The sequence below is a fragment of the Protomyctophum bolini genome (assembly GCF_963924005.1).
Source record: "Protomyctophum bolini genome assembly, chromosome: 15".
NCBI classification, from domain to species: Eukaryota; Metazoa; Chordata; class Actinopteri; order Myctophiformes; family Myctophidae; genus Protomyctophum; species Protomyctophum bolini.
In genome coordinates, this window is record NC_137876.1 from 24,287,245 (window position 1) to 24,309,632 (window position 22,388).

At 45.7% G+C, this 22,388-nt stretch overlaps 1 protein-coding gene across 3 annotated transcripts in view; it reads right to left on the minus strand.

Moving 5' to 3' along the window:
• The window catches only part of pxdn (peroxidasin), a 97,096-nt gene that overhangs the window by 65,138 nt on the left and 9,570 nt on the right, over positions 1–22,388 (minus strand). For all 3 annotated transcript variants that reach the window (XR_013965357.1, XM_080783217.1, XM_080783218.1), the window contains exons 2-5: positions 15,545–15,616; positions 11,258–11,329; positions 5,530–5,601; positions 1,770–1,841 (exon numbers count right to left, since the gene is read on the minus strand). Coding sequence is in view for 2 of the 3 variants with exons in the window: in XM_080783217.1 (XP_080639343.1) it covers positions 1,770–1,841; positions 5,530–5,601; positions 11,258–11,329; positions 15,545–15,616 (288 nt within the window). In the remaining variant the exon portion in view is untranslated. The remainder of the gene's footprint in view (positions 1–1,769; positions 1,842–5,529; positions 5,602–11,257; positions 11,330–15,544; positions 15,617–22,388) is intronic.

Sequence of the window (22,388 nt, forward strand, 5' to 3'; positions counted from 1 at the left end):
GAGAAATACGATTAGGTTCCCCAGACACGCTATCAACAACGCTCCACTTGAAAACCCCTGAAAATAACAACCCCGGACTTTATTTGATCAAAAGCAGCAGACGTCAAGATGAAAAAGTCCTGTTTACGGAAAGATTCACCCAAACGCGACAGCTCTCCGCTCCCCCCCAAAAAATCGTTCACTTTTATTAGAATTAGCCGTAAATCAAAAACAGCTGTGTGACTAACTCTAAAAAAAAAAAGATCTACGTCCACCGGCGTCGGGGCTGATATCCAGACAACCTCTTGGCAACCATCTCTAGACAAAGTCACTGCTTTTGTCCGTTACCATGGGTCCCTTTCCCTAACAAAAGTTATAGAGGGGTGTGCACCTGGGAATTCCTTCCCACTGAATTCCCACTGGTGTGTGCAGGTGTCTCGCCACCCCCACCCCCCCTCTCTTGAGGGAGGTGGGGGAGTGTGTGTGTGTGTGTGTGTGTGTGTGTGTGTGCACTGCCTGGGATTCCAGGCAATGGCCCGTAAACATGAGATAATGAAACAGGAATTTAACGGGGCTCTTCGACGCTCCGACATCTGCTTAGGAGTGTGAAAAGCGAGAGGTGATGGACGGTACATCTGTGCTGTGGAGTTCACAGATTACAGGCAGCGTGGTGGGGTTACGAGCAGGGCTAGGAAGTATGCCATTACAGTCAACAGCTCTCTGCAGCGTTTGATTATTACCAGGGATGAGACCAATAAGACCCCAGAACGGCTGGGAAACGTCGAAGCCACCCAACCCTAATGGCCAACGCTGGAAACGCCAGGCGAGAGGTTTTGCTCGTGTGCGCAGCACGAGCAAAAGAGCACGCAGCTGGGGTTTAACACGGAGCGTTTGTTCATGAATGGATTCCAGGCGCATTCGGTTGAGTTAGCACTTCCGCATTTTTTTTAAATGCGAAATCTAGGCCTATAACAGCGTTCCTCCGGCTGCTTCAAACGCCAGTGAGCAACTTCCGTGGCGCGTTTTGAACTCGTAGATCTGCTATTGTTTATACTTTCGCGTGACACTGTTATGATAAAGTAGGGCATTAATTTATGAAAATAGTAGAGTAGACATTTTTGGATAAGAGGTTTCTGCTCGACGGCGACGATATGCAATCACGGATTAATGCTTCTGAAAACACGTTAGTCGGTCATTTGTGAGGAATTCCACTTTGCAAATACCAATCCAATTAGCTCACTGCATGGTTCTGATGAGAGCAGCTGGTCCACTCAGGACACTGCTGTTTGACGTGCCCGTAATGTGAGCTCATTCAGCTCCCCCTGGTCTCTCGGACCAATTGTCCCAGTGCAATGTTTTTTTTCCCCCGAAAGGGCACAGCAGTCAAATTAGAGAAGCAGACAAGAATAGGCCCCCTAATTGTCCCCCTCTACACCACATCTATTCGGCGACAACAGCCGATCTGGAAGCTCATTACTGTGAGCTTGTATAGCGCTGCTGTTTTTGCAGAATGTGTATGACATGAGCAGAATAGCGTCACTGACTATATCGTCAAGTGGTTAATGAGATCCCACGGTACTTTCTGAAGTGTATTTCTTTTAGATCCTGTTTTGTCTTCAATATGCTACTTTGTGGACTCCAACAACAACGCGGCTGTAGGGCCGGACCTATAACACATCGCAGCCAATCTTGGTGGACATGGCCCCTTAATGTGTGTGTGTGTGTGTGTGTGTGTGTGTGTGTGTGTGTGTGAAATGAAAGCGTAAAGACGCAAGAGAAGATGAACTTACAGGCGCTCCAGTTTTGGGAGGTGAGTGAAGGATTCAGGCTCTAAGGACTCTATATTGTTGAAGTGCAGGTACCTGAAAGAGAACAGAGCATCAACACAGCACAGCAAAACCTGGAATCAGTTGCAGTTACATGTCGTCTCCGTTGGGTGGAAACCTTGTATGTCCAAAACCTTTGCTTTTTTTGTTATCATTGTGTGTGTTAGTGAAAATAGCCAATCTACAAGATCACAGCGTGTCACATCGTGACCCGTTGTGAGCTTGTGGATCGGCTATTATCAGTACTTTTGCGCGACAAGCTTGTATGATGAAGTAGGGCATTCATTTACGGGGTTTTAAAAAAAAACATACTTGGAAATATGGAGATACGAGGTTTCTACCCGACAGCAGCGATATACAGTATACAGTTTCCTAGCTCCTGTGTTTGGAATAATAATTCTGCGGGTTCTTCCCACAGACCCGTTCACCCGTCCATTACCCAGTGCAATTTTTTTTTTGCTGAACAGCAGATCTCCTCAAAATCAAATGATAACTCCGAGATAGGACTAGTTGATATATACGGAGCCTGAAATTCTACAGCCCAAAGGCCAACCTTTTAACGACTGAATCGCCCCGGCGGAGAAAAGTCTGTACACTATAGTCTTGCGGAATGCAAACATGATTTATGCCCTCGAAAGCCTTTGAGCTGAGAAAACATAAATCAGATCTCTTATGGCAACAAATAAAAGGTTTTAGGGAAATGAACTCCAACTGACGGCTATAAGGTAACTGTTTGGGGTCAGTTGGGTGTGTGCTGGTTTAGACAGGGAAAGCAACTATTAGTGTAAGCACTGATAACCCAAACTCAATTCAGTTGAAAATACATCATTTTGCCATAGTATTTGACATAATATGTTCAACCAAATAGGAATTACACTTGCAAACATGACTTACTTACAATACTTTTCCACATGTCTTTAAAACAAATGCAGCAACAAAGAACAGAGGGGGGAAGGGCTTCCTAATTGGCAGTATATGACAGAAATATAGAACAGGACGCTGTCCTCCTCCTCGCATGCATTTAAAACATTGAACTGTGCCATCAGTTTAAAAAATACAAAGCAAGGCACACAGGCAGGCTTTCAGGCTTTTCAACACATACAACACAAGGCAATGTGTTTCAGACTGTATAGAGCTATTCTTTTTGGAAGGATTCTATTTCTGCATTCAAGGAGCATAGTGTTTGTCTCCTTTCCTTCTATTTTTTATTTATTTTTCTCAAAACAAAATCTCATGCTTTGAGACAACCGTGTCATGCTTTGGGGCAGCCCTGCATGAGGGTCAGAGGGCAACACAACACACCCCCTCTCAAGAGCAATTAGTTAGAATGTAGGGAAGGGAGGGGAGGGTGGAATACAGTATGAAGGTGTCAGTGCCAACCGTGAACTTGCTTCATACTCCCGTTGATTCCCATCCAGGACGAATGGGACTCCCAGCTCAGTCATTTAATTGTACTTCCAAAACAAAACGCACACACACGTCCCCAAATTGATCTTCCGAGTATCATATAATATATGATACTAAGTATATATACACTGTATATATATATATATATAGCACCGAGATGAAATGGAACACGTCTGTTATTGTTTTGTAGTGTTCTGAAGTGGGTCCGAAATCTTTAACTTTCTCCACGCATTCACCTTTCCGATTTTTATCATATTATGATCCACAGGTCGCTCTGTGTTATCTTTAAATGCTTTAAACGGCTATCCCACCAGTTGGTCGGTAAAACGGCTGAAAGGCGGGGGGGGGGGGGGGGGGTTCAAGGGGAATTCACATGCACATACTGCATTAAAAAGTTACGATGTCAATCCAGTTATTCCCCCACAAAAAAATAAAAATAAAAAAGTGACCTGAAGGTTTGGCAGCTGGAGGCCCAGTGAAGATATTGGGGGAACATTAAAGCGAATGCAAGCTGCGCTCAGAACTTGTCACCCACATATAAAACCCTTCATTACTGTAGCAAAAACTCAAAACAGCTGCACGGCATCATGGAGCCTGGAGTTGGAATTGCTTTTTGCTCGGTGAATTAGCCATTTGTTCTCCGCTGATGCGGTTGCAGCGAGGCACAATGCGTCGCAATGCCGCCCCGAGGTTAAGCGAGTTTCATTTGTGGAGGAGCTGCACGTAAACCATATTTGTTGGCGGCCCGCACATTGGCTCATGGAGCCACATCTTGGACTGAATCAATGAGCTACTGTCTGTGGCTATGGCTATACTTCTGATCCACGATCAGTACAGAAAAATCCTGGATGTCTTGTATAAGGATCAGCATTCAGTTATCATTCTGTAGATACAGTTCATATAGCTTGAAATCGTAGATTTACGACGGTATAACAAGCTATGTAAAGAAATGCATGGAAGGATATGGTTCAATGAAGACAACACCGGTACACAACATGAAGAGTACACTTTGCACAGTACAAGCTCTCATAGCTAATAAGGAGGGCAAGCAGGCGAGGCGAATGGCGGCCTTCTTCACAACAGCAGAAGCGACGCAGTGCAAAATCAAAAGCTCGGCAGTGAAAGAAGCAAAAGGGGGGGGGGGGGGGCTGCACTTCCAACTTTAGCACGGGAGAAAAGCCCCACAGGGCTTACAGTTTGGACTCTCTCACAGGGGGGTGGGTGGGGGAGGGGGGGCTTAGAGGTCATCGCATGCTGCAACTTCCAAAACAAGTGTGTGTGTGTGTGTGTGTGTGGGGGGGGGGGGGGGTGGAAGTGCACATCTGTCGCTGTGGCGACTAGACATACGACTCATGCAAAGGGGGAGGGGGGGGGGGGGGCAGGTCAAGGACGGTCAGCGCGGCATAACAAGGGTGGGTGAACACACGGCATGCATGGGTGGCGGTGGGAAGGGGGGGGGGGTTGGGCGCACGGGCGGGGTAGTAGGGGGGGGGGGGGGGGGGGGGGGTAGCGTTGGAGTCGAACATGATACCCGCCGTAAGGCCCACAAAGACATGTCACTGGAAACCTCGCATGTCCAAAAGTGTTCATTTCATTCAGGGAATGGAAAAGATTACTGGTCGTCTTGGTCACAACTTAAGCTCTTCTGAATGATTTTAATTTGCTCAGAGATTTAATCGCTTTCACTTTATTTAAAAAAAAAAACAAAATAGCCGGTCTACAAAGCAAAGCGATGTGAGCTTGCAGATCGGTTATTTCAGCATTTTTTTTGTGCGACACTGTTGTCCGCCCGAGAGCGAATATATTCACTAGGAAGCCATTTGGCTCACCGTGCACAGCGTTTAACATAAAGGCCGTGTGAATATACTTTACCTGTTTTTTCGTCAAATTAACGCCCAATGTGATCACACTACAGCGTCACACAAAAGCATCAAAAGTAGCAGATCCACAAGCAAAGAGACGTTTCGAGGCTTTTAGATCCGATACTACTTTTGCCGTTTTTGTTTATTTTTTATCTGGAAAAGAAACAATTATGGACATGTGAGGTTTCCAACCGACAGACAATGTGACAAACGGGGGCATTCATAAGTGTTCATAAAAGTAGCTTATAAATCACTTATGACTCTGGCAGACGTTTTCAGGCATCATGGATCCTTTTTGAAGTCCTTCAAGTTGGGGGGGGTGGGTGGGGGTGGTTGTGAGAATCTCTCAGACAGATTAAGACGATACGGTACGTAGGAGGAAGAGCAGGAGTGGGGGGGTGGGGGGGGGGGGCAGGGGGAGGAGGAAGAGGAGGTCGAGGAGGTTGGTCACTTACAGTTGCTCAAGAGAGACAAGCCCCTTAAACGCTTGTCTGTCAATTGATTGGATTTCATTCTTGTACAAATAGCTGAAAGGAGAGATAATCAGTAACATTAGTAACACACACCCATACACACACACACACACACACACACACACGCACACACACACACAAATAAAATCATCTTTATTCTCGCTGGTTACATGGAGGAATCAAAAATATGGCAAGATTCAATGAGTAGGATTTCACAGCTGGCTTTTCAGAACATGCATACTGTGCTAAAAGTTAGACATTTACGGTAGTTACACAATGCTGATATTTCAAATGAATCCCTGGGTCCCACTATAGGCATTGTTGCGTGCGTGCATGTGAGTGGTGAGTGAAGAGAGTGAGTGTGTGAGTGAAAAGAGTGAGTGTGTGAGTGAAGTGAGTGGTGAGTGAAGTGTGTGAGTGAAGTGAGTGAGTGGTGAGTGAAGTGAGTGAAGTGAGTGAGTGGTGAGTGAGGGAGGGGGTGAGTGAAGTGAGTGAGTGGTGAGTGAAGTGAGTGAGTGGTGAGGGAAGTGAGTGAGTTTTGAGTGAAGTGAGTGAGTGAGTGAGTGAGTGAGGGGGTGAGTGAAGTGAGTGAGGGGGTGAGTGAGTGAGTGGTGAGTGAAGTTCTCTGGTACAGTTTTATAAAACATCACTGGTGGTCCCCGCACCCCACTTTTAGAAACACTGCCGTAATGAATGACAGTATTCCGTTCCAATTTACTCCCCAATCTTTCTACATCACCAACTCGCTCCACGTGTGTGTACTGTGGTCGCTGTTACTGCCAACCCCCACCGTTAGCATCACCAACTCGCTCCACGTGTGTGTACTGTGGTCGCCGTTACTGCTAACCCCCGCCGTTAGCATCACCAACTCGCTCCATGTGTGTGTACTGTGGTCGCTGTTACCGCTAACCCCCACCGCTAGCCTGGGGAGGGCATAGGCAACCACATGTCTCCTCCAGTACACATGGAGGCTATACCAGTTGCTTCTTTTCACCTGACAGTGAGTGCAATCCATCAACCAACTCCACATACACAGCACAAATCCACAGTGAAAAGGGTAACCTCTGAGCTATGGACAATGGATCAGCTCAGTTCTGAAAGCTGTGTGTGATTATACTGGTTATATTATACAAAACCCCCATGTTTGCACAGACTGAGTGAGCACTGATAATTACTTTCAATGCTTAAGTTAATCTACTTAAACCGTTTGTGATGTCTGGGTGACTTTATCGCATGGCATGCCGTTGCACATCATCTTTTTATAAGGTTAGGAAATAACTAGTATAAACTAGCCTTAGTAAGCCATGCCGAGCCATGTCACCGAGCCTACAATATCTCCTGTTTCTGTAGCGTGAGGCAGCTTGATGTACAAGTACACCCCTTGGACATGGCGCTAGTATGTCGCAGGGACTTACCCACAATCCAACCCGTGATGCCGAGTGTCAAGCAGGGAGGCACTGGGTCCCATTTTTATAGTCTTTGGTATGACCCGCCCAGGGGATCGAACCCAGAACTCCTAGTCCCAGGGCGGACACTCTCTCACTGAGCTGGTGAGGTTAGGAAAGAAATTCCCTCATAAAGACATAAAAGCTGCCAATTTATCTAATCCAACTGCCCCTTGATAATAGCCAATGTCTGATACAGAGTGTGGTCAACTTTACCCCCTTTTTGAAGTCAGTTTATGATAGTATAAAACTGCACCAAACCCCAGATTCCCACATGTAGAGAAAGCGTGGCTACTGTATAGGAGCTATGTAGTGTATTACAGTGCATTGCAATTAAGTCCATAACAGCTACAACTAAGTTATCACAACCAATTAGGTCAGAAATAATTAGTAAACTGACTTGACTCTCACTCAAGTTAACGTTCGACACCAGTGCAGAAAAATAAAAGCAGTCACACACAATATATTCACACATGGCAGTTAATATGGTTTGTGTGTAAAAAAAAAATAACTAAAGAAAAAGTCAGCTCATAGTTGGACAAACGGCATAAAAATAAATGCCGCTATACGAAAGAGAAAAGTGAAAGATTGTGAAAAGACATGACAGAGCATGTTTCCTTTGCCTCGGGGCTCTCATCTTTTCTCAGTGACTTCCACATTTGAACATGCAACAGACTTAAGTCATATTATGAAGGGTGCTTTTTATTAGCCGCGTGCCGGACGTCGCTCAGAGAAAAAAAAGCTCACAATGCACAGCAGTGCATTGCGCCGCAAGCTAGTTTCTGTGCGTGACCCGACGACGCACAACAGCCGCATAGAAATGGGGCATGAGGCCTGCATGGAATCGTGGAGGTATTTCACTGCGTTGAAAGACAAACACCGTTGACTCGTGCATGTTTTCCCTCCCTCACACACGGTGGAGAAACGTGACACTAGAAAAGCAACGGGGCTTATGGCCATCAGTCCTTTCATCTCCTAACTCCCCCCCCCCCCTGTTTTCTTTTTACCATCCCGCTCTTTATCGTCTTGACGAGCGATACGGATCTCCCCTCGGCAGATGTGACGCAAAAGGACGGAAAGATAAACACTGCACTCCTGTTTTCTCCTCATTCATTTTATTTTATCGGCGCATGCTATTGCGTTCGCCAACTCATAATATGCGTCTGTCAAGTGTTATCAACTTGCGCGCCAGAGAGTGGATGAATGGCAACTAAAAATGCTTTCAGTCATACTTTACGCGATAGAAAAGTCATGGTGAAAGCTGTGTTAAAGGAGCAGACATCCTCGGGACAATTTATTGAATCTACACTTATAGCAACACACATATGCATTTTTCACCCAAGACTAAACTTTTTTTTTTAACACATACCGCACATTAGGGTAGCACCATCCGTCCCCCCATTTAAGTCACGCCTGAAAACCCACCTTTATACAGAGTGTTTTTTTAACTACTTAATAGCCAACTGTACATACATGCTTGTTATTGTTTTGTGTGCCATTATCATTTTGTTATTGTGTGTTTCTTGCCGTTTTTAATCTTGTTCTGTGCAGCACTTTGGAACTATGTTTTGAAAAGCGCTATACAAATAAAGTTCATATCCCATCATATCATAACTTATCATAACTCCATACAGGGAAAAACTGCAGCAAAAGTGAAGCAATAGTCTGGTGTGAAATGGTTGATGAATGCCATTAGAGAGTTTGGACAGATGCTAGATTCATTGGTTACCTGGTATGCTACTTTCTCTGAGTCACTACAGTACATAGTTTCCTTTGCACTCTGCTTGTGTGACTGATTTACCGTGTCGTTGGTGACTAGGGTTCATGCTTAGCCTTACTCTGCTTACTCTCGCTCTAAAAAGGGTCCGCTAAATGCCTAAATTGCAATCGTAAATTCAATTGTATTGAAAAACAACTGGAGGATTAAACAGGGGCAGAGTAGAGAGATGGCTGTTGTGACACTGTGTGTGCATAGTACCGTAGCCTAGGACTGAATGCTTGGCTTCATTTTAGGGAACCGGATTACAGGAGCCTAATGACCGGCAGCCATGTTTGTGTGTGCGTGCGTGAGTGCGTGTGTGTGCGTGCGTGCGAGCCTGTACTGTATGTGTGTGCGTTTACGTGCGTGTGCATGGGAGTCTGCGTGGGAAACCGGAATGGGAAGCAGTGGGGTTGAACCTCTCTAGGGATAACAACTTGAGGGGCTTTGCTTCTATAACCTAAAAACCTTCTGCGGCTTCCTTCTCGCCGAACACAGCCCAGTGAGAACTTAACTGACCCGCCGCTAACCAGAAATGATATGCCGTCAAAAACCCACACGAGAGGAAACAGCTCTTCTTCCTTCATGCCTGCTGCTGCATTCTTGAACGGCACCCAGAAGAATACTCCCCGACTGACCTTCATTACCTAATCCAATTACGAGAAAAGAGGGTCTGTGCTCGGCGGAAACTCCACACAGCATCCAAGACAACTAGCTCAAATTAGGGAATGGCACAACTGTAATCTTTTTTTTAATAATAATTGAAGATTGACCTACTTTGATAACATCTAATGCAGAACCTCCGTGTTCCTTGAATAAAAACCATGCAGCACGCCTAATCACCATTGGCCATAGTACTGTACATGTGTGCAAAGAAATGTATAATATTATATAAAACAAGACAAGATTCGGGAGGGTTCAGGATGGATTTGAAACCCAAGGCTAGCTTGAAAGTCTTTGACCGCGTTCTGACCTTTTTTATTGGGGGGGGGGGGGTTCTGAAAGACTTCCGCACGCCGCCGGCCACCGTCAGAGGACATGAAAGAACTCGGGGAGGCAACAGGTCACTGGGGGATGTTACCATCCATCCACCAAGGGAGGGGAGAAGTTGGCTGTGTGAGAAGCGGCTGTGGTGGTGGTGGTGTTGCTGATGATGGCGGTGCTGGTGGGAAGGGGAGGTGTGTGTGTGACTGTGTGAGTGGGGGGGGGGGGGGGGGGGGTCTTGCACTAATCACAAGGGCTGGGCAGTGTTGCTGGCCTCAGATTAACTCTGCTTTTAAGGGAGAGGTGCAGGCCCTATAATCAAAACTCGCCCACGCTTCAATTACAGCGTGTGGAGAGGTGGGACATTATGCGGGGAACAAAACCTGAACAAAATGTGTGCACGCCCGACGCCCGTGTGTGTGTGTGTGTGTGTGTGTGTGTGTGTGTGTGTGTGCGTGTGTGCGTGTGTGCGTGTGTGCGTGTGTTTGACATATCCCTGCCACTCTCCCCCTCTCATGGTGAACCAACAGACCCGGTACCCGTAATTGACAAGTAGGTGTCAGAAGTAACGACGCGCTGCAACGTTAGGCCAGGTGTGTTGTTCTGCGTCCGACTCAGAGGAACAAAGGGTTAATCCCGCGTCAGACATCAGGCAGAACTAATGTACAGCAGTATTATCGCTGTTCCATCAGACAAGAGTCAGGAAAGAATGTACGTACCCCTTTGATGTTTAAACCCCCACCCCCGATACAGAGTACAAAACAATAAGGAATAATAAAGAATAAAGAATGCTAAAAAAGAAGAAATAAAGCGAACAGTGGAAACTGAGACCCGAGAGGACCTAATACATTCTCTGACCTCAGGGTGGGGGTGGGGGGGGGGGGAAATCAGACTACGGAGGTGGAGGGGAGACACCGCTGAGTAGACATTTTAGAGATTCTTACCATAGGTGAATGTAAACACAGACAACAGTGCGCTCACCACAACTGAGGCCGGCGGGATCTGTAATGGCCATGACTAACAAAGCGAGGAAACTACCTATACCAGGGCCACAGACAGAACACCTCAGGCTACACACAGTCACACACACACACACACACATCTGTTCCACCATCCCGCCACCAGATCCACACATCCCAGACAGATAAGTACAGAGGATCAGACAAAAAGAGTTTCTTCCACCTGAACTGCGGCGATAGCGCTTTGTCTGACCGAACCACTCCCCCCCCCTTAGAGTGACTCGTTGTGCACAGAGGAAGGGAGCGCACCGACACACTCTCTCTGGCCGTTAGCCTAGAGAACGCACGCCAGTGCACTGGTTCCTCCGAGACACGAGTCTGAGTCATGTTGCGAGCCGAGCTTTATCTCTGTCTGGCAAAAAAAAAAAGGGGGGTGAACCACCTTCTGCCTACTGAGTCTGTCAAGATTCAGAGAGGACGCCGCATTGTCTAAAAAAAATAATCAACCCCTTGACCTTAAAAAAAAGAAAACGAAATGCAGCAAAGACAAGAGACCAACTTACAGATATTTGAGGTTTTCCAGGTCTTCGAACGCTCCCCTGGGAATCCTTCGTATATGATTGTTGTTGAGGAGACTGTCAAGTGAAAACATAAAGCACAGGGATTAGTAGGTGGTTCCAACTTAAGATGTATTATAAATGGTATATCAAGTCTATTCATGGCTTAATCCTGAGCGGTGCACGATTCTATTATACCACATCATGACACAACGCGGGTACCAGAAAAAAAGTACCCTTGAAGCCGTCAAAACTCATCTCAACTCAGAGAAATGAGCTGCTAGTGCTAGGGGCATCTACTGTAGCTCAGTTCCAATATGTTATTACAAATTTGTTCTGAAATTTGAAATAACCACAGCTAAAGAACGGACTTGAAGTGTAATTGGAGATGGCCTTTCTTCCTCCTGGAGCCTTCACTGTTAATGGAGCACAGTCTGCCTTGGTAACCAGTCGGTGGTTTCCCCCCCCCCCCCCCCGTCAGTGTGGTTTAAGAAGGGACAAAAAGAGCAGAGAAACTGCTCAAATCATGTCAACGACATTCGACTCACTTTGTATCTAAGACGTCTGAAAACATGAGCACGTCATCATGTCACAGGCTAAACGGAGACAACACCAACGGGCGTTGGTTCTTTGAAGCGCACCAGACTATTTATGTCTTTTTTCTCTAATTGTCTAATGTAATCCTGGGCGCTACACTCCCTCTGCCAACCTGGGGAGAGCAACGGACTGACCTCATGCTTCTTTCAGTGCATGAGGAGTCCAAGCTACTTATTTTCACCTGACAGGGGGGGGGGGGTTCCCCAATCCCCGGTTGGACGTATTGCGTGGAAGGAACACGTTATTCCAATCAGTCCCTTTCCCCTCCATCAGGCGCTCCGGCTGACCAGGTGGAGGCAGTATAGAGACCAGGATTACTGCATGTTTTTGTGAGGGCACCTTACGCGGTATTTCCGTATTTAAAGCCCAGCATATTCGGTATTGTGGGGAATGCTTCTGCTGAAAATAGCAGATTAATAAGCTTACAATAAAGTTACAATACAACGCGTTGTGAGGTTTTCAGCAAAAGCTTTTCCCACAATAACAGAAAAGACTAGTATTAAGCCCTGAGGAACTTTAGAGATCCTTACTCTATGTATGGCAATATGCTTCAAATATTTGGACAAGTTGGACGCATGCATTGAATCGTCGTGTTAACCCATTTTGGGCGGGAACCCCTTTTGGTGTTTTAACTAAGCATTATGTTGTACTTTAGCTATTTAAAAATAGCAGATCTACTAGCTCGTAGCGCGCCACCGAGTGGCTCGCTACGAGCTTGTAGGTCTGCTATTTCAGAAGACTATTTTTTTTTCGACGTCAGGCCTAAATGGGTTAAGTGTCAGTGGTGGTCTCTAAGGCGGAACCGAAGGTGAAAACGAAAGGTTTCTGTCCAGAAGGAGTGCCGATACTCCACAGGAACATTTATTTTGTGCTTTATTAGCTTAGTGATGCCCCGTGTGGTAACCCTGACATATGGCTCAGTCACTGAGTGAAGTGGAAAAATAAATTCCTGTCAGATTATGAGCTGACCTACATGTGTGAAACCGCAGCAGGAACAGAGCTAGAATGTGGACTGTACTGTAGTGTGTGCACTGTACTGTGTGCACTGTACTGTAGTGTGTGCACTGTACTGTGTGCACTGTACTGTAGTGTGTGCACTGTACTGTAGTGTGTGCACTGCACTGTATGCACTGTACTGCAAACAGCACTCTGTACTGTAGTGTGTGCACTGCACTGTAGTGTGTGCACTGTACTGCAAACAGCACTCTGTACTGTAGTGTGTGCACTGCACTGTAGTGTGTGCACTGTACTGCAAACAGCACTCTGTACTGTAGTGTGTGCACTGTACTGTAGTGTGTGCACTGCAGTGTGTGCACTGTACTGTAGTGTGTGCACTGTACTGTGTGCACTGTACTGTAGTGTGTGCACTGTACTGTAGTGTGTGCACTGCACTGTATGCACTGTACTGCAAACAGCACTCTGTACTGTAGTGTGTGCACTGCACTGTAGTGTGTGCACTGTACTGCAAACAGCACTCTGTACTGTAGTGTGTGCACTGCACTGTAGTGTGTGCACTGTACTGCAAACAGCACTCTGTACTGTAGTGTGTGCACTGCACTGTAGTGTGTGCACTGTACTGCAAACAGCACTCTGTACTGTAGTGTGTGCACTGCACTGTAGTGTGTGCACTGTACTGCAAACAGCACTCTGTACTGTAGTGTGTGCACTGCACTGTAGTGTGTGCACTGTACTGCAAACAGCACTCTGTACTGTAGTGTGTGCACTGTACTGTAGTGTGTGCACTGCAGTGTGTGCACTGTACTGTGCACTGCAGTGTGTGCACTGTACTGTAGTGTGTGTACTGCAGTGTGTGCACTGTAATGTGTGCACTGTACTGTAGTGTGTGCACTGTACTGCAGTGTGTGCACTGTACTGCAGTGTGTGCACTGTACTGCAGTGTGTGCACTGTACTGCAGTGTGTGCACTGCACTGTAGTGTGTGCACTGTACTGCAAACAGCACTCTGTACTGTAGTGTGTGCACTGTACTGTAGTGTGTGCACTGCAGTGTGTGCACTGTACTGTAGTGTGTGCACTGCAGTGTGTGCACTGTAATGTGTGCACTGTACTGTAGTGTGTGCACTGTACTGTAGTGTGTGCACTGTACTGTAGTGTGTGCACTGTACTGTGTGCACTGTACTGCAGTGTGTGCACTGTACTGCAGTGTGTGCACTGTACTGTAGTGTGTGCACTGCAGTGTAGTGTGTGCACTGCACTGTAGTGTGTGCACTGCACTGTACTGTGTGCACTGCACTGTAGTGTGTGCACTGCACTGTAGTGTGTGCACTGTACTGTAGTGTGTGCACTGTACTGCAAACAGTACTTTATAGCAATCGATCCCTACTCAGTGGTGACCTTTTCAGGCAGTGAACCTCCAAAATAATAATAATCACATTTTAACTAAGCCCCCCCCCCAAAATAATCACATTTTAACTAAGGCCCCCCCAAAATAATCACATTTTAACTATAGGGAACCCCCAAAATAATAATAATGTCAACTGTGGACCCCCCAAAATAATCACATTTTAACTAGGGAACCCCCAAAATAATCACATTTTAACTATAGGGAACCCCCAAAATAATAATAATGTCAACTGTGGACCCACCCAAAATAATCACATTTTAACTAGGGAACCCCCAAAATAATCACATTTTAACTAGGGAACCCCCAAAATAATCACATTTTAACTATAGGGAACCCCCAAAATAATAATAATGTCAACTGTGGACCCCCCAAAATAATCACATTTTAACTAGGGAACCCCCAAAATAATCACATTTTAACTAAGGACCCCCAAAATAATCACATTTTAACTAGGGAACCCCCAAAATAATCACATTTTAACTATAGGGAACCCCCAAAATAATAATAATGTCAACTGTGGACCCACCCAAAATAATCACATTTTAACTAGGGAACCCCCAAAATAATCACATTTTAACTAGGGAACCCCCAAAATAATCACATTTTAACTATAGGGAACCCCCAAAATAATAATAATGTCAACTGTGGACCCCCCAAAATAATCACATTTTAACTAGGGAACCCCCAAAATAATCATATTTTAACTAGGGACCCACCAAAATAATCACATTTTAACTAAGGACCCCCCAAAATAATCACAATTTAACTAGGGAGTAGGGACCCCCCAAAATAATCACATTTTATCTAGGGAACCCCCCAAATTATCATATTTGAACTGGGGAACCCCTGCCCCCAACAATCACTTGGAATTGTATGAGTCGAGTTGCATTTTCACTCGGTTCCACATAGATATTGTGAAGATAGCTGATCTGCAAGCTTGTAGATCAGCTCTCGTTTCACAATTTTTGCCTTTCTTATCTTATTTGACCAATTTGGCCACCAGTTTTTATAGTATAGTTTGTTGATTACTTTTGATGCAGTAATGGTCTTTTTTTAATAACATTTTAACCCCACAATCACCTGAGCCCTGAGGACCCCATGGGGGTCCAGACTCACAGGTTGTGAACCATCGCTCTAGCTTGTCATTTCAAGGCAACGGGACCGGTCCTTTCAGAGCGGAGTCTTGCTGTAACTTTGAACATTATAATGTACGACAAGCTTTCAGAGCCCAGAATGATTGGTGTTTTACAGCAGGATGCAAGTACATAAACTCAGGAAAAAGTACAGAGGCACCAGGTCTACTATAGGGGTGGAGCCGGGAAGGCAGACTTACAGTGTGTTGAGGTTTTTTAGTCGTCTGAAGGAACCAGGCTGTAAATCCTTGATTTTGTTGAACCTTAGGTCTCTGTGGGGAAGAGGAGAGAATGAACAGTTTCAAAGAATGAACGGTCTGAGTTTCATGTAATGGTTTAAACTTTAAATCATCACTTTCAACAGTAGACTACCCCCGATTCAGTCATGAGAAAAACAAAGGGCTATAAATGCTAAACGGTGAATTTACTGTAGCACCTTTATCCAAAGCGCGTTGCAACGTGCATTGCTTTCGCCCATTCACACACACCCAGTCACACACACACACACACACACACACCGTCACGCCACGGCGGAGGAAACTATGCACCGGCTTCTTGCTCAAGGACACATGGTGGTGTCACGGTTTGAGACAAGGAGAGATATAGGACCCAAGTGCAGGACAGACAAACGGAGGCTAAGTACAATGCAAGAGGTTTTAATAGTAGAATGAAATACACGAGGGAGCAAGAATACACAAGGAGAAACACTAGGAAACTACTAGGTACTAGGAAATCGGAATACAAGGAATTAACACGCTGACTTACATTGAGGATCTGACAAAGGACTGAAACACACTGGGACATATATATATACAAAGACTGACACAGGTGAACAACTAACAAAATCAACATAGGGATTGGCTGAGAGACAAACAAGACACAGGTGGAGAAAACTAATAATCACAGGTGGTGAGACAACACAGGTAACAAAAGCAACAGAGGAAACCAAGGGATCAAAAATACTACAAAACAAAAGCACAACAGAAAACGTCACGGATCGTGACAGGTGGGGGGAGAACCACAGAGGGAGCCGGGCATCGAACCGGGAAGCTGCAGATTACCAAGCAGCAGCCGCTCCACCTACCCAAACCACTGCCACCATGCACTAGTTACAGTACACCAAATCCTTTGTCCATACAGTCCAGCCTTCATTCAGTAATAATCAGGAGTGATAATTGCACACATTACTCATCTAGCAGGAATGATATTTATCAAGCTTTAATCACGGAGGTACATTTATGTAATAATTATACCCTTAAGATAACAATTAAGAGGCTCTTTGCGGCGGTCAGCGGGTTTTAGCATCACTCTTACCGAGAGAGCCTGCGTGATGACATACAATATGTCTTGTTGACATGACACTAATCACTCAGTCAAACAGCAAATGACTTAGTAGCATGTCATGAATTGATAGGCTTGTTTGAGACTCAGCTGACAAGATAATGTCCGAGCTTTGTCTGGAATAATACAGCGATAAGCCCTGGCAAGGGCATTCTTAACCCCACGATGAGGCAATGGCATTGACCAGACCACACACACAGGTGTGCTTCGGAGACTCTGTCACTTGAACCCTATAGACTACATTTTTTTTTTGGGGGGGGGGGGGGAACATTAGCTGAAAAAAATAAAAAATATGATTTACAATCTTGTAGCTAGTGGTGTTGCGACACGTTTTGAGCTTCTAGATTGGCTATTTTCCGGCGAAGCTATTTGGTGTTTGGGAAAAAAAGAGGAGGGACTGGGGGATTCCAACAAAGTATAGGGTTTAAGTGGTAATAGGTTTTAATTAATTTGACTTTCAACGATGCCATTCTTTATGCATGTTTTCACAAGACAGAGACAAAGACAGAAATAAGTGGAGCCAACTATTCATATACGAGAGAGTCCAAAAGCCTGAGTTTGTTTTGCATTAAGACAACTTTTATCTCTGACTTTTGCTCCGCGGAATTCCCTAAATGACTGCCCACCATGTAAACAGCCACGCTAGACCAGAAACTGCGGACCATCTATGGTCAATTCCTCCTCGATAAACGGCGACTGGTGCAATGAGCCACAAACAAAATGTAACGAGCTGACCGGCATCTGACCCGGCATGACACCGCAGTGTGGAGAAAGCTTCTTCTTTACCACGGAAACAGATCAGGGAGCCGAGCCACAGAGCGGATAGCTTTATCACTGCACTGGGGCAGAGCCGGCGACTACTGGATCAGCCCTCCGGCTCTACAGTGTTGCCACATCAGCGCTTCTATTAACTTGTTCATGTCACTGAACCCCCAAAATGTATTTTTTATTTGGCCGCCGGCCTCCCCATCACAAAACATTTTGTTCCAGGGAAGCAAAGATTTGAGTTAAAAATGTCCGCTTTAAAAAAAACGAAACTTAAATGACTTGTCCCGTTTTTCCTTACAATTTACAATTTAGGCATTTAGCAGACGCTCTTAATCCAGAGCGACTTACATTAAGCAAGAACAAAAAGCATGGGGAATACATCACATAAAAACATTTATCATGAAACATGCGTAAGCTAAGAAAGTAACAGTGGAATATCTATAATGAAATAAGCTATACATCTATACTACTATGATATACATTATGTACTATGACGTGCTATGACTACATACAATGCACTTATGCTGTTTACATAACATGCTATAAGTCTGTATCCTTCAAGCTCAGCTTGTATGTCTGCTATTTTTTGAATAGGCAAAGCATGAACTGACACGGATGCTTTCCCAGTTTAAATGTATAAATCTGACAGTATACAAATGGAACCAAATGGACCCCGTCGGGTCCCTTTGGTTGAATTTGTATACCGTCAGAGTTACAGACTCGTAAGGGTTCGCCCCTAAAAGAAGAACCCAGAGAATGGAATCACTGCTCCACAGCAACGTTTCTCTCCCACTAACCGACAGCACTGTGTGGCAGAACGTTTTTCAGACCCACACTGACCATAAAAAAACCCAAATACTGGACAATACTGCCCAGTGCCCCACCTAAAGAAACATCCTTCGTTGATTACGCAAGGCTGTCAACGAGTTGTGACGAACATCATTTTGATTTCCCTAAATTATTGTGTGGGATCTGAGTGGGTGGATAAACATAATAAAAAAAAGACATATCATTTCGCCATCTTTGCTCCCTCAACATTGGCAATGTTTGACAGCCGCCTGTGTGCAGTCAGTGAAATCAATCCCGAGCATGCAGATCTAATTCATCTCCTTTTATATCCATGAGCTCTGTATTCATGTTGCCTAGTGACTGCATCATGCACAATAGGGACTGGAGCCAAAAAATAATCACACCCGTGTGAAGTGAGGGGCGCTCTTGTCGTCGTACTTTTTCATTCATTAATTTGTCAACTTATTTTAACTTTTAAACCATGATGCATTGTTTTTAAAAAACTCATCTTTTCCCCATAATCATGTAAGATGACAACTGAATTTATGTGATTGCATATATATATATGCCCAGAGCTGAATTAAAACAGTTGCACTGTGTTTAGATAAGCCGATTTGCTCGTCCACATATATGACGTAAATTCTCCTTTCATTGTCAATGGCAAATGTGACACGAGTTAAGGACAAAAAACTGTATATAGAGCGCCCCTCGAAAAATGTATTAAAAAAGAAAGCGAAACGAAATGCCCCCAAACACCCAACTATACATTCCTTTTGCTTCCTCATGTTTCTGTGAAGAAAGTGGAACCGAGCCAAACAAAGTGAACTGATTTCATAGCGAGTGAAATGTTTAGGGGTCACTCGCTCTGTAAAAGCTGTGGCATATGGATCCAATCACGGGGAGCGCTGCGTTTCACTTCCTTTCATACGGAGGCTCGGCGAGGGGAGGCCAGCGGCCGTGGCAGACACCCTTCATACGGAGGCTCGGCGAGGGGAGGCCAGCGGCCGTGGCAGACACCCTTCATACGGAGGCTCGGCGAGGGGAGGCCAGCGGCCGTGAGACACCCTTCATACGGAGGCTCGGCGAGGGGAGGCCAGCGGCCGTGGCAGACACCCTTCATACGGAGGCTCGGCGAGGGGAGGCCAGCGGCCGTGGCAGACACCCTTCATACGGAGGCTCGGCGAGGGGAGGCCAGCGGCCGTGGCAGACACCCTTCATACGGAGGCTCGGCGAGGGGAGGCCAGCGGCCGTGGCAGACACCCTTCATACGGAGGCTCGGCGAGGGGAGGCCAGCGGCCGTGGCAGACACCCTTCATACGGAGGCTCGGCGAGGGGAGGCCAGCGGCCGTGGCAGACACCCTTCATACGGAGGCTCGGCGAGGGGAGGCCAGCGGCCGTGGCAGACACCCTTCATACGGAGGCTCGGCGAGGGGAGGCCAGCGGCCGTGGCAGACACCCTTCCTGAAACCGACACACTTATTACGGAGCCTCCAACTAAAATGTGACATTAAACACAGTGCACACTGGTTATGTATACACTGTACAGTACTGTACAGTTAGTTTATATCTCTGAGAGAGAGATATAAACCCTTACGGGTCCGTTTGGTTACATTTGTGCTCTCTCAGGAGTTGGAAATAGATACAAATCACACAGAGGGTTTTCCTGTGTATACAGACATATTGTTGCTTCTGGCAACACTGTATAGGTGACAGCTTTACATTCCATTAGGTAACGGTTCTTAATATCGTTGCCGGCGGGCAGAAACATCTTATCTCTGTGTTTTTTTCCAGAAATAAACGCCCTATTTGATCATACTCCGGCGTCACACAAAAGCATCAAAAGTACTGTAGCAAATCTACAAGCCCGAAATGTGGCGCGAAGCGACACGTTAAGGTTAGCATTCAAGAGGAAATGACTTTATATCTGACCATGAATCAAAAACAAGCTCAGACGCTACTGTGGCCTTCAAACCAACATAAAGTCCTCAAGATTACATTTAGCATTTGGGTCGAATAAGCTTAAGCAAGGCCCTTCACGATTATCAAGTTTCATTTATGTACATTCATTTTACACTACCCTCATAGTTCACCACCATTGCACAATGACATATAATACAGTGGTTAATCAGACAAATCAATTTAGTTGAAATCGGTGAGTTCTAAATGTGGGTTTCAATATATCTCTGGGGTTAAATGCCATGCTGCCCTAGCTCGTGAACCAACATGGGGAAATGGGAGAGTGTATTCCATGTCACACCATGCAGGGATGTGGACGGCCGGTAGGGAGGGAGAGGAGAGGCGTTTCTGGCCCCGTCCGCTGGCGTAGCGGTCCGGGCAATGCAGCCTGACAGCGTGTCAGGTTCGAATCCAGACCCCGACGAGCCTTGCTGCGTTTCAGTCCCATGCATATCTCTCTATCTAATCCCCATTCCCTGTCAGTCTACACAGTGCTATTAATAAAAAAGGCACAAAAGCCCCAAAAGAACAAATATATATATATAAAAAAAAGGAATGCCCGTTTGTGAAGGCAGTGTGCACCGTGTCAGGGGAGCAGCGTCGGTGCACTGCCAGGGCGTGCAGAGGCAGGCGCTGTCGTACCCGCACAGTATAATACCTGCCTCCATTTCCTGGAGGGAGGGGTCCGACACGGCACGGAGGGAGACAGGGGGAGGAGGAGGAGGGTTCAGCCTATACTGCACATGCTGGTTCAGGCAGCACCTCACTAAAGTACAGATATGAAGGTAAAGATGTGTGTGTGTGTGTGTGTGTGTGTGTGTGTGTGTGTGTGTGTGTGTGTGTGCGTGCATCTATATGGATATCGGTGTCGGGCAGAAAGAAACCTCTCATCTCCATAGTCACACAAAAGCACCAAAAGTAGCAGATCCACAAGCTCTAAACGCGGCACGAAGCAATGCATTTTTGTTTAGCTAGTAGATCTGCTTCTTTTTTGCCGTTTTTTTATTTGAACTGAAAAGTAGGTTTAGGACATACTGTATGACAGAGACGATATGCTAAAAGGGGGATAGTAATCTTAATGATAAAGGGTATGATATTATATTCTTTGCCTTCACAGTATTGTTGCAGAGAAACATATACTGACTGAAAGCGTGTCCACACGTATTTTGGAAAGTGATAATTGGGAATGATTATGGCTATGATTGCATGTTATACAAAGACATCGGATATGGTTGCCAGGTGGGTCCAAAACAACTGGTCCAAAAGGTTATTCGCAGCACACTGCCTACCCACTACCCAGACCCACACTATTGATTGCCGTGTGTGACAACTTTGTTAACTGAAATGTTTGACTCTAATGTGTTTATCCGGGCTAAGCTCTGTGTGTGTGTGCGTGCGTGTGTGCCTCTTGCAGTTTGCGCTGAAGACATTTTCCCCTCTGTAGTAGAGGTATAGGCTAAATAAGGTCATGGTAAAATGGCATTGAACTTGACTGTGGTTATTTACACGATGTTCTCGTCAGTGTAAATAGATTTAAGGACAAAACCTAATTAAATGATCTGCACTGGTAAGCAAAGTAGATTTTGTGGTAAGCACTTCTGGGGAAGAAGCAGCACTCCCAGGGAGTAAATGACTCTATAGTCCAAAATCAGCTGTTCCAACATGGTTTGTCATCAGCTAGTGACAGACTGCTTGGGAAGAGAATGAATCACGCCACAGGAAAGAACCAGTAACAGGCATGGCTGTGCGCCAGCAGACGACTTGCTAGCTCTATTGGCACATTCGTTCAAGATTCCTCAGCAAAGGCTTCATTCAACAATTCCCGGAGGTTGTCGAGGTTTTGTCGCCAGAAACAAAGTCGGCGCGCAGACTGACGAACATTCCATGCTGTGTGCTCCGGAACTATATACGGACTAACTCCGTTAGCTCACTGAATGTGAATGCTGTGCTCAGACGGCGCCATGCCAGCAAAACGCAAATCAAAACAGTCGTGCAGAATAGATACGTAACTCCCAACAGTTTATTTCCTGTTCTCACCTAGACAGAAGGCAACAAAACAACACAAAAGTGTTACAGAGTAATGAAAGAAACCATCATAAAATCACACCCTTGTGAACCGAGTGGTGCAACTCCCCCCCCCCCTCCTCTCTCTCTCTCTCTCTCTCTCTCTCATTAGCAGGCAACAGTGCA